Below are 13,412 nucleotides of genomic sequence, written 5' to 3'. Positions count from 1 at the left end.
CCTCTTGGATATAAGTGGATATTCAAGAGAAAAATGAAAGCAGATGGTTCAATAGACAAGTATAAAGCAAGACTTGTAGTAAAAGGTTACAGACAAAAGGAAGGTCTGGACTATTTTGACACGTATTCCCCTGTGACAAGAATAACATCCATTCGCATGCTTATTGCTATAGCAGCGTTGTTTAATTTAGAGATACATCAAACGGATGTTAAGACAGCTTTCTTAAACGGTGATCTAAATAAAGAGATCTATATGGAGCAACTCGAAGGGTTTGTAGTGTCAGGGCAAGAAAAAAAAGTTTGTCGGCTTGTAAAATCTCCTTATGGATTAAAACAAGCACCTAAGCAATGGCATGAAAAAATTGATCATGCAATGCTTACTAATGGGTTTAAGATAAACAAATGTAACAAACGCGTCTATGTTAAAAACACTGACCAAGGATATGTCATAGTTTGTCTTTATGTGGATGACATGCTTACCATTGAAAGCAGTCAAAACATGATCAAATCAACTAAGCAAATGCTTAACAAAAGATTTGACATGAAAGATATGGGAGCCGCAGATGTTATATTAGGAATGAAAATTACTAAAACATCTGACGGATACGTATTATCTCAATCACATTATATTGAGAAAATTCTTGATAAATTTATTAAGGATGATATGAATTTAGCTAGAACACCTGTAGACATCAGTCTTTATTTATCAAAAAATAAAGGTGATGCGGTATCTCAGTTAAAATACTCCTAAATCATTGGAAGCTTAATGTACCTAATAAATTGTACTCGTCCTGACATAACTTATGCAGTCAGTAAATTGAGTAGGTACACTAGTAATCCCGGAGAAGACCATTGGAAAGCAATCATTCGGGTTCTTAGATATCTGAGATTTACCCGTGAACATGGTTTGAACTTTACTCGATATCCAACAGTACTCGAAGGTTATTGTGATGCCAATTGGATATCGGATATTAAAGATTCAAAATCCACTAGTGGATATGTCTTTACTCTGGGAGGCGCTGCTGATTCTTGGAAATCCACGAAACAAACATGTATCGCACGATCCACAATGGAATCTGAATTTATTGCTTTGGACAAAGCAGGAGAAGAAGCAAAATGGCTTCGCTACTTCTTAGAAGATATTCCAATGTGGCCAAAACCTGTGCCAGCTATTTGCATTCATTGTGATAGTCAATCTGCAATAGACAGGGCACAGAATCATATGTATAACAGTAAGTCACGACATATTCGTCGTCGACATAATACCGTAAGGCAATTGTTGTCAAATGGAATAATCTCAATAGATTATATAAAATCTAAAGAGAATATTGCATATCCGTTAACAAAATGTTTGACTAAAGAGCAAGTGTATAGTTCATCCAAGGGGATGGGATTAACGCATATTACATAGGAGTCATCATAATGGTAACCTTACTTATATGACTGGAGATCCCAAGAACTAAGCTCAAAGGAACAACTAAGTTATGTGTGGCTCACCAGAAATCACCAAGGGATTAAAATTTCCTTACCCACTCCTATGGTGAGAGTGATATCTGCAACATGTGTTGTATGCAGGGGTCTAAGGATAAGCTTAGCTTTTAGTGATTACTTATATCTTGATTTAGGCATAAAAATCAAGACGAGTATAAGAAGATACTCACAATAAGAATCACCTATATGAGTGTTGAACTGGGGCCAGTTCTATGAGAATGAAGAGGTTAAAATCTCTAGAAGCACTCATCAAAACCACGTTCAAGGCCAAAATGAACACAACAGTGAGAACCTCGATGTGTTAGAAGATATTTTGTGTGAAATCTATTATCTTGGCTTACACAGATGGCTGAACAATTCAAGGCATCGCGTTCATTGGTTAGCTAGTAAGTCCGATAGGTTATCACTAGGGATGGTTCAAGGCCGAAAGCTACCTATCCTGATGCAAGATATTTTCGATTTATACTCTTTCGACAAATTCTGCATATTGTTGCATTTCCGTTGTAATCAAATTTCATTCATGTGGGGGATTGTTAGAAATGGTTTGGAAATTCTAGGTAAAAATAGAATTTTTCCTAACTTTGGTCTATTATTTAGGTGGAACCCGTACGCCAAAGTTGGCGGATCTAAGTGGTAACGCGTTCTATGCCGCGTTGTGATTCACGTGGTATATTTGGTTGCTCAAAACCATTATCGAGTGAATGGGAAATTGAAGCCAAATTGTGCTCCATGGAAATGAAGTTTTGGTGGAAAATCCTAAAAGGTTTGAAAAATGGCTTGTCCCACATTGATTTGGTGGGAAGTTTTGAGTGGGTTTATGAGGCATGGGATTGGAACTTGGGGTGTGCCCCAAGGGGTACCCAAGTTTTGTAGAGAGGGAGGTTATGGGCAAAATTGGCTAGACCCATTGGACCCAAAAATCACCACACACGATCGGGCTGGGCTGGGCCTAGGCCTAGGCGCGGGTGCGTGGTGTGTGGTTGGATTACGCTTGTTCGGCCCAATACTAATCTTTTTGGGCCAAAAACATTTGGTTTTAATTTTATTTTTTCAAATAAAATCTGTCCAACTGTCCAGAATTCAAATTAATTCCGAAAATATTCTGTTCTAATTTTTCCCTACATCCAAACAGGTCCCTACGATTTTTTATCTGTTCAAATTTGAACCCAACAGATTTGTATCTATTTATTCAAACTGAACAGGTATCATACCTGTTCAAACAGGTTTTGTACCTGTTTAATTCAAACCTAACAGCCATAAATTCTCCTATAAATAGACAAGTCTCTCATTTGTTTCTTCACTCCAATTTTCTTTCATCTCTTCTGCAATTCATCTCTACATTTTGCTGTATTTATTCCATTATTTTTTTGTGAGAAAGAGTATATACACTAAGTGTGCTCGTTAAACGGAAAATTTATAGTGCTGTTATTTTTCGTTGATTGATCATTTTATCCTAGGAGATAGACGTCCATATTCTGAAAGCACCGTGGAGATGACAAATCTGTCTTAAGGACACAGTGTCGAACACTGAACTTGCTCAGAATATTATTCAAGAAATTAATCAAGTAAGTTGTTTATATTTATTTTCTGGTTTTTATTTATTTATTTAAATCAGATTTTGAATTTGTTTTTGTAACAAAATAAAAATCTATTTTATTTATTTTTATTTTATTTTTATTGGTTTGATTTTTGTAATCAAACAAATTCTCTCATTTCCTTTATTTCTTTTGTATTCTATTTGTTGTTAAGTACACAACAGAATTTATTTTTCCAAATACAATGAAGATTGTCTAACAATATATATATCAAAATTTTAAAATATATTGAATGGTAAATGTTTAAATATCTATGTAATTGATACATTGTCTTGCTCATTCACACCGCTTTCACGCATTGATTCAATTTGAGCAAAGTGCCCACAAAACTTATTGGTTCCAAGTTGAATGATTGACCACCGGTTCATCAAAGAATTATCAGTACATTCACTAATAAATGTTCCGTACTCGTGGAAGTACTCCCCAACTCTCCTCCAGAATGTCTTACTTTTTTGCTCATTTCCATGCACTGCATCCAAGCTAGTATTAAGCCAAGCTGGTATAAGCAAATTGTCTTCTTCTTTAGAAAAGTTGCCACTGTGTGACTTTTTCGTAGCAGATTCTTTTTTGGTTGAAATCTAAGATTCTTGGCCAGCACCTTGACTAACTTGGTTCAGATATTGAGACTTCATAAATTGATTGTCAAAGTTGGAGCCCTCTTGTAAAAGATTGGTAAGGAAGGGGTCTCCACTTGAATCCATCCTACAAGATAAAGTGAATCAAATCAGAATGAATCCATCGTTCAAGATAGAGTGAAAAATTTCAGATTGAATCCATCCCAACAAGACAGTAAGTTAGCAGTTTCGTATAAAATAAAATCAATTCAATGAAGCCTACTAAGACCACCTCCAACCCTTAACTCAAATTTGGGGAAAAGAGCACATGTGTTAAGTTTTCATTGGATTAAATAAGAGGAGTTAACAGTTTTTTTTTGTTACAAAAATTAAATTTGATATGAATTTGAGTGAAGAATTTGAGTCTCCCTTTGAGTAAAACTCAAGTTGATATAAGTTTGAGTAAATAGTTGAACTTGGAGGAGTGTTTTGATAATTGTTTACTAAAATTTGAATTTTTTTCTTTTTTGAAAGGCAAAAGGAAGATTTTATTATGTAAACAAAATTACATAACAAAAGCTTAATATAAGGAAGCATCATAGGTAGCTAAGCTAACATCCTAACAGAGTTAATATAGAAGTAACTACCCAATCGAATGCTAGCAAAAACTGCAAACAAGGTTGGAAAAAAAGTGTTGGTAAGGCACCAACACAGCCAACTCCCAACAAGCCAGAAAATGCCCTCTAGATTGTGTAGGAAATCAGTGATACACCACACCATAGCAGCAAAACATCCATTAGAAAACTAGCACGTTCACCACACTTCACACCTTCTAAACCTTATCCATAATGTTATACTCTAAAATGGTATGTTGAGAAAGATTAAAATCTTAAAGCACTACTTCCTTTCTATTCCACTTAAACAAAATAGAGACCAAAAAGTGAAGTTGAAGATTAAACAATAGGCAGAGGTAGGATGACTTAATTATAACTAAAAAAAAGCTGGGGATGACCATTTCTTGTTCCTTTGACACGAGAGGATTTTATCTTTCTCTTTACTTTCATTTGTCTATACACATCAAGAACATTAGCTTTATATGCTTGAGATTTCAGACAACAAAAAAGTTTCAATGCCTTAATTAGATATACAGAAGGTAACAAACATAAAGGGCTAAACATTTGGTTTTGGCTCAATTTGTTGTCTAACTTGAACACACTTCCCTTTTATTTTTTCTACTTGTTCTCATAGTAATTCACCTTTATCTATCCTCTCTCTGAGAGTTATATTCAATGACATGAACAATCAACAATACATTTCACACTTGATCACTTTTAACTAAACAGTGTCAGACAATGGGGCAAATTAATTTTATGCACTAATTACTCAACAAAAATCTTAAAATTATATCATAGTTGTATACAATGTGTATCAAGAAAAACCATAAAGATCACAAACTATATATGTTCTTTCTCAGTATGATAGAAATTTTCTTTACCCAATTTTGAAGATTTTAAAAATATACACGTAATCTAAGCTTTAAAATATCAACATATGCATTCACTTTCATTGAGGCAATTTATCAAATAGTTGTGATACAAGAATTTTGTGCATACAAATTTTCAAAGATGTTCAAACAACTTAATTCAATCAAAGAGCCATTGCTGGTTCTCAAATAAAATTACAGACCCCAATTCATCCAATCTAATCCAAATCTAGAGTACAACACAAAGAGAGAGAGAGAGAGCCTGAGTTTCAAATATGGTGAAAGCAAATGCTGTGGAGTGGTTGCCGTTATGTAGTTTTGGCGCGGAAGAGGAAGAGGGTAGAGTTTGGCGGGAAAAAAAAAAAAAAAAATGAATAACGATGAATAGTGGCTCATTTGTTGTAACGAGCTACTGTAGCATCCTCAAATTTTGGCGCGCTTGTAGCGAGATTGATGCGCTTGGTTTTTTGGAGTTCATCTGGCTTGTTTAGCTTGAGAAGCTGTCTACCAAGTTTGATAAAGTTGCTCTTAGGTATCTTAGATTGGCGATGTGAGATTAAATCCAACAATACTTATAACACTACAACAAATTGCAGTTTTGGCAACTAAAAAAAATTTAGTCGCCAAAAGTTATGGAATTGGCAAACAAAAATTATATTAGTCGGCAAAAGTATAATATTTAACTACTAATTTTTTTTAGTTGGGGTATATTGATTATTGGCGACTAAAAAAATGTTTTAGTCGCTTTATAATTAGTTTTGGCTACTAAAATTATGTAATCGCCGAATGGAAAACAAAATTTTACTTTTTATCTTTGGCGACCAAACGTTTGGTCGCCAAAAATATATTTTCAGCAACTAAAAATTATTTTAGTTGTTGTAATGTTAGTTTTGGCTACTAAAATTATTTAGTCGCCAAATGAAAAACAAAAATTTACTTTTTATCTTTGGCGACCAAAAGTTTGGTCGACAAAAATATATTTTCAGCGACTAAAAATTATTTTAGTCGCCAAAGAACTAAAATATTTGGAGGGAGACTTTTCAAATTTTGGAGGGATTTATAAAATTAATTGGCGACCAAAATGTTTAGTCGCGAATTGTGTAAAATGATCAATAATCATATATTTGAAAAATGTTTTTCTTTTCAGTGACCAAAATAGTTTAGTCAGCAAATGGTGTATTAAATTTTCTAGGGAAAATTTTCAGATTAGCTCCATTACTTTTATTTATTATTATTATTTTTTTGTATCAATCTGTTTGGAATACAAATAGGTTCCCATTTGTTCTCTCTCTCTCTCTCTCTCTCTCTCTCTCACACACACACACACACACAAAATCAAACACCACCAAACCTCACCTCGCCTCACCGCGATCCGCTCATCTTACTATCGCTCACCGCTGTGCAAGTCGTACATCGCCACCACCGCAAATCACAGTCGCACATCACCATTGTCTCGTCTCTAGCTTACATTCAAGTCTTCTTTCTCTTTGTCCCTCTCTCTCTTTCTCTGTATGTGTGTGTGTCTCTCTCTATCTCTCTCTGTTTTGTACTTCTGCTAATAGTGTGGGAGTTACTTTTCTAATTGTCAATTCCGTGTTGTGTAATGTATACAATGACTAATATATTTACTTTTTTCGATTTAAATTTCATATTTTATTTTCCATCAATGTGCTAGACTTCTGTATTTTGGATTTTCTTCATTATCAGTGTATGTTCTTTGCACCTTCTATGCTGTCATTTGAGATATTTCTTTCAATTCATGTTAATTATATAGTTATCAAGGGTGCTTCTCTTAGTATTTTCCTTGTTTACAAGTTTCGATATATGTGTGTGCGTGTGTATTAATATATTCTTGTAATTGGTTGGTGAGCTTTCATCTTGCATTTTTATTTCAACATTTGGATGGGTCACATAATTTACTAATCTGCATAATCAAAAGATATATGGGCATTCTAGAGTTAGTTGTTAGGTTTGAGATTTATGAATGTCTTCTAAGATTTTTGTCTCTACCATGTAGTTTGCTCATAGGAAGTGCATTGAAAGATGGTGCAACAAGAAAGGCGATATCACCTGTGAAATTTGCAGTCAGGTTGGAACTTTGTAGCTTCCTTATTTTCTATAGGTTTACATATGTATGTTGAGTATATACAACAACTTGAAGAGTAATGTTGTATTTCCATTTCTTAATAGGTCCATTCTCCAAATTACATTCTTTCACCAAAGAGAAGCAATCATGTGGTTATGGCCATTGATATTAGGTAATTGAAGAAGGATATGTCATACCTATAACTTTCTGTTCTGAACTCAATCTTTAAATTTGTGGTTCTTTAATTTTATATATCCTCCACTTTCTGCTTTGGGTTGTTGAGTACTTTGATTGTAGAAAAATGTAGAACTTGATGCTAATGCTTGTATTGCAAATTCATTTTAATCCATGAGTATTACTCATTTTTAACTAGTCAAGCCACAAAGTTTATTGTTAGGTTTTTATTTTTGGCAACCCCGTTTGACAAAACTCCTTTGAGTTGTAATTTTATTCGCAATTTATTTTCAGTGAGGCTATGAGTTTATTAGATGCGAATCCAACCCGAATCGAGCTTTGCAGAGAAGTTTGTGATGTTAATACTTTCAAGATTGCCACTTCGCTGATTATATTAATGTTAAATTTGAGAAATAAAAAAAAAATATAATTTGTAAGGGCAAAAAGTAATTTTTCTATTATTAAAGGGGAGGTCAATATATTTATATCAAAATTGCAAGGCTTATTGTATTTTTTATATTACTTAATAGAGATCTTTTTTTATAAAAAAAACTTGATAGAAATTAGTTTGAAATTTTGTGGTATTATATGAGAAGTACATGATTATATATATAAACTGGAAACATATATAGAAAACACACACACACACACTCACAAAAAAAAAAAAAAAAGTGAATATAAATTAAAAGTTGGAAGTCACCTGGTGCAATATATCCAAATGTCGCTATAGTCTTTGTATGTATGACACTCTCCCCCAGATCTAATAATTTTGCAATGCCAAAATCACTGACATGTGCAACCATATCTTTGTCCAATAGGATATTCCTGGGTTTCAAATCACAGTGAACCAACGACGTTGAATAGGCATGGTGAAGATACTCCAAAGCACATGCCACATCTATCATTATGTCTAACCTCTGTAACATATCTAAGAAATAGTTGTAAGAATACAACCATTTTTCAAGACTCCCATTAGGCATATATTCGAATTCCAAAGCTTTGAAATCAAGGTTGGAGCAGTTGCTAATGACCTTAACAAGATTGCGATGACGAATGCTTCGCATTATCTCGCATTCTATGTCGAAACTCTTGAATGCAGCTTCTACTTCCAAGTTGAATACCTTTATGGCCAAAATTGTGGCATCTTCAAGGATAGCTTTGTATACTGAACCAAAGCTTCCCATACCAAGCAAGTTGCTCTTACTAAACCCGTTAGTTGCTTGGAAAAGTTGTTGGTATGTGATTCTTGGAGGTGTTGTTGTTGGTAAGAGATCATAATTGGCTGGAGTTTTGTTTCTTTTTCGGGATCTTGTCAACAAGAATACAAAGGTTGTGGCAAGTAGTATGAATGCAATAGGCAACAAAATATATAAAACTAGAGCCACTCTTTTTTTCCTCAAATGATTAGGGGAACCAATATGACATGGTGGGACTTGAAACTTTGGTGCACCACATAATGCTTCATTCGACATGAAAGATTGAATTGTGAAGTTTGCAAAAGGTCCCCCAATTGGAATTTGTCCTCTTAACTTGTTGAAAGAAACGTTGAGATATGAAAGATGAGACAGTGTCTCTAACGACTTGGGGATCACACCAGAGAGGTTATTATGGGATAAATCTAAGAATTTCAAGCTCACCATGTTGCCAAATGAGTCAGGTATAGGCCCTTGTAACCTGTTGTACGCCAATGAAAGATTAACCAAGTTTTGCAAACCTGTAATTATGCTTGGGATTTCGCCTATGAATTGATTCATTGACAAATCTATAAGTATTGCAACCTTCAAATTCCCAAGCTCCAGTGGCAGATTGCCATTTAAAGAATTTGTGGACATATTAATTTCCAAGATATCTTTGAGATTCCTCAAGCTTGTAGGTATGCTAGAAGATAATTTGTTGGAGTCGAGGTAGAGATATCTTAGAGATGTAATATTCCCCAAACATTCAGGAATCAATCCGGAAAGTTCATTACGGTTCAATCGTAGATCACCCATGTTCTTGAAATTACATAAATCGTCTGGCATAGACCCTTGCAGTCTGTTGTTGGAAATATACAATATTTGAAGCTTTCCCAACACTTTGACTGTTGAGGGAATGGATCCGATCAAATTATTTTGCTGTAGACGCAAGAATGCCAAATTACTTAAATTACCAATTTCACTAGGAATGTTGCCTTTGATTCCACAAGAATCTACATAAATGTTCTCGAGGGAAGCTGAGAGATTTCCAATGGTTGTTGGAAGAATGCCATTTAGAGGATTGAAACTTATCCCAAGTTCTTTTAATTGTTTGCAATTTGCAAAGGAAGTGACAAAGCTCAATTCGGGAGATGATCTCAAATTGTTTTTTGCCAGGTTGAGGAATTCGAGTAGTTGTAAATTACCTAGAGCTTTTGGAATCAAACCCATAAATGCATTTTCACTGAGGTCTAAAGTAATGAGTTTAGAAGCATTTGAGATTGAATCAGGAATAACTCCACCGAGTTTATTTCCTCCAAGATAGAGGGTATTGAGATTGGGTAGCCAAAGTCCTGTATTTGAAGGAAGATTGCCTAACAATTGATTTGCTGCAAGTGACAATATCTCCAATGATGAGATATTAAAGATTGATGTTGGAATGGGACCCATAAAGTTATTAACAGAAAGTGATAACCTCCTCATATTTCGAAGTTCACCAATCTCCTCTGGTATTAAACCTGTTAGAATGTAAAAACAAAAGCCATTAAAAAATCTTTGATAAAAAAAAATATTAATTAAGGCATTCCACACTAGTAACTAACACCAACCAAAAATATTTTAGCTCGTACAATTATTTTTTTTTACTTCCTTTGGGTAGAGTTATATCTACCACTAGAATAGTTGCATCCACATAATTTGTTATTTACCTCGTAGGTATACTTTTTATTTCACGAGGACTTACGTATAGGTCTTAATAGGTGGATTTATTATCCAATAAGTCCTATGATAATTAATGACTTTTTTCATCAAACACTATTAAAAAATGTCACTAATTGTTAATTTTAAACGATAGTTTGAAAATTTTTACACAAAAAAATTACTAATTATAAGTTTTAGTGACAGTTTAAAAAATCGTCACAAAAAAAGTGATTAATTTTTAATTTTGAGTGATTAATCATCACAAAAAAATCACTAATTTTTAATCGTCACAAAAAAAATTGTCACAATCATCACTAATTGTTAATTTTTAATTTTTAGTGACAGTTTGAAAAATTCGTCATAAAAAGGTATTGTAAGTTTTAGTGACAATTTATAAAAACTCTGACAAAAAAAGTCACTAATTGTCAATTTTTAGCGACATGTAAAAAATCGTCACAAAAAATTATTTGTAATGACAATTTTATTAAAACTTATTTTTCATAAAGTTTGATAAGAATTAAATTCAACTATTAAGATGTAATTTATAGTTTCTTTTATCTCTCATTCCTTTAATATCCAGTTACAAGATACTTACACTACCACGTAAGGCATTTAGACTGCAAGATTCAAGTGACAAGAACAAGTTGTGTAATTAATTTTATTCTCACGCCTCTTTGTACTCTGTAGTGTTAATTATCTAAAAGTCATATTTATAGAAGTTATGATAACTCAGATACTTAACATAGAATTAAATTCAACTATTAAGATGTAATTTATCATTTTATTCTCATGCCTCTTTGTACTCTTTGGCGTTAATTATCTAAAAGTCATATTTATAAAAGTTATGATAATTCAGATTTTATCTAACATTTTTTAAATTAATAAGTCTTATTTAATAAAATTAAGAATGTTATCAGTTTTTTTTTTTAATTTTTAAGACTAAAAATATTATCAATTTTGCATAATGATGTTTCAGATAATTATTTCACTAACTTATGAAAAAAAATAGAGCATGAGATTAAACGTTTTTACCCTTCTATTTATTTGTTTGATTCAACTATCTAATAAAACCGAGAATATTATCAGTTTTTTTTCAATTTTTAAACTGAGAACATTATCAGTTTTTTATTTTTAAAGTTTTTTATTTTTTATTTTTTTTCAGTTTTGTACATCAATGTTCTATCATCATGCTCTTTTATGGACACAAAATTTTTAGTTTTGCACAAAAAAATTCAGTTTTTTCAATTTTTTTTTTTTTTGCACATAATTTTTTTTAGTTTTTACAATTTGAAAGTTGATATTTTAAAGTTTTGAAAATTAAAATATATGTTAAATCATCATGTTCCTTTATAGATAATCATAAATGATGAACAATCATTATTTAAAAGATAATTCTGGCTATTAAAAATTTAATGGGACTTGAAGATTTTAAAAAAATTAGTTAAGACTTAATGAGATATAAGTTCATAAATTAGGATTTGTATGTAAATGCCCCTAATTTTTACCATATATCTATTCACATTCCTAAATATATTATTGGTCTACTAACAGGTGCTTATAGGGTAAGAGAAAAAGACCAACAACAAAAAAACAAAAAAAAAAAAAAGAAGGAAAAAGAAAAAGAGAAAGGAAGAGAAAATGGAAGAGTATGAAAAAGACCCCAAAAAAAAAAGAAAAAAAAAGAAAAAGAAAAAGAAAAAGAAAAAGGAAGAGTCTGAAATACTACCAGTTTAAAATTTGTTTTTAATTTTTTCACATATTTCTAAAATACTTTTATTCTAATTTCAATTGTAAACAATGTTATAGCAATACGCGTTAGTATTTTCCACATAAATGTCTAATTTAGAAGAGCATGCTGATGAAAAACCTTTTGATTTCTAATCAACGATTCAAGATAAATATTATGGGAGGAACATGTAATGTTGTAACATATAAATATGATAAAACGTTTTAAAGGCTGCAAGATTAAAAATAAGGATAAACAAAGCCAACTATAACTTCCTCTAATATTCAGAGAAAATACAAATTATATAATTTTGGTATAATTACATCGATTTTCCTTTTAGTAAAGTTAAAGAGTCTAAAACTAATGTAGATGTGTGAAGACATAATGATAATTATGATAAAATATATATTTCAGTATAAAACAAATGATAATATTATTTTTCCAAATGATAAAATATATATTTCAGTATAAAACAAATGATAATATTATTTTTCCAACCATATAACTAACAATCTAGAAATGAAAAAGAGGTTAATTATTATGTAAATTAAAACTCAAAGGGAGCCTAGTGCAATTATATTATGGGGTACTTACGTGTAGATCCTAATAAGTAGTCTTATTATCTAATAGGTCCTATGAAAAAAATTTGTCATAAAAAAAGTCACTAATTATAAATTTTAGCTATAATTCATAAAAATAATGACAAAAAAGCCATTAATTGTCAATTTTTAGCGACATATATAAAAAATTGTTACAAAAAACTTATTTTTAACGACAATTTTATCAAGACTTATTTTCAATAGAATTTAATAAAAATTAGGTCTAACTATTAGGAGTCTAGCAATGTCGTTGTTGTTCGGTGACCTCAAGTACTCATCAGAAAAAATTGCAACCACTGCTTTCACAAATTTCTTTAGGCTTTTCATTGCAGTACTTTCTCCAATCCTCAAGTATTCATCCATAAAATCAGCTGCTGCTCCATAAGCAAGCATTCTAAGAGCCGCAGTTATTTTTTTGAAGAGAAGACAAACCGAGGACTCCAACACCATTTCTTTTCTAAACAAAATATGGTTCATAAGCTTCTACTTCAAATTGAATGCGGAGAAAAAGAGAATGATTCATTCAAAACCTTCTCCGAAATAATTTGGGAGAATACTGGTGGATTAGCAAAATAATTGAGAAAAAGCCTTTGATGGCCTTGCAAAGGATTACACCAAACGAACTCACGTCGTTTATGAGCAGCATGTCGTCACTTTAATGAACTCTCGGCTTCCATAGAAGCTATTGTAACTGTCTCCAACTCATCATCGGAGTTAGAGTCATAAAGAATCATATCTAAAAAATGAAGATCCACATATAAAAAATTAATGAGGATAGAATGAAAGAAAAATATTTCGTTGAGATTGTGAGAATTAGAGAACATATGTTATT

General features: G+C 32.1%; 1 protein-coding gene across 1 annotated transcript; it reads right to left on the bottom strand.

The window, feature by feature from the left end:
- Nucleotides 1-3,336: 3,336 nt before the first annotated feature.
- On the bottom strand, nt 3,337-13,030 carry LOC114299810 (uncharacterized). The gene is made up of 3 exons (XM_082888882.1): nt 12,916-13,030; nt 8,083-10,074; nt 3,337-3,554 (listed from the first exon to the last, which is right to left on the bottom strand). The coding sequence occupies exons 1-3, from the start codon at nt 13,028-13,030 to the stop codon at nt 3,337-3,339; spliced, it is 2,325 nt and encodes a 774-aa protein (XP_082745008.1).
- Between the last annotated feature and the right edge of the window lie 382 nt (nt 13,031-13,412).

This window comes from Camellia sinensis, chromosome 9 (genome assembly GCF_055761805.1).
Source record: "Camellia sinensis isolate YWXY chromosome 9, ASM5576180v1, whole genome shotgun sequence".
Lineage (NCBI taxonomy): Eukaryota > Viridiplantae > Streptophyta > Magnoliopsida > Ericales > Theaceae > Camellia > Camellia sinensis.
This window is presented reverse-complemented; position numbering and strand designations above follow the sequence as displayed.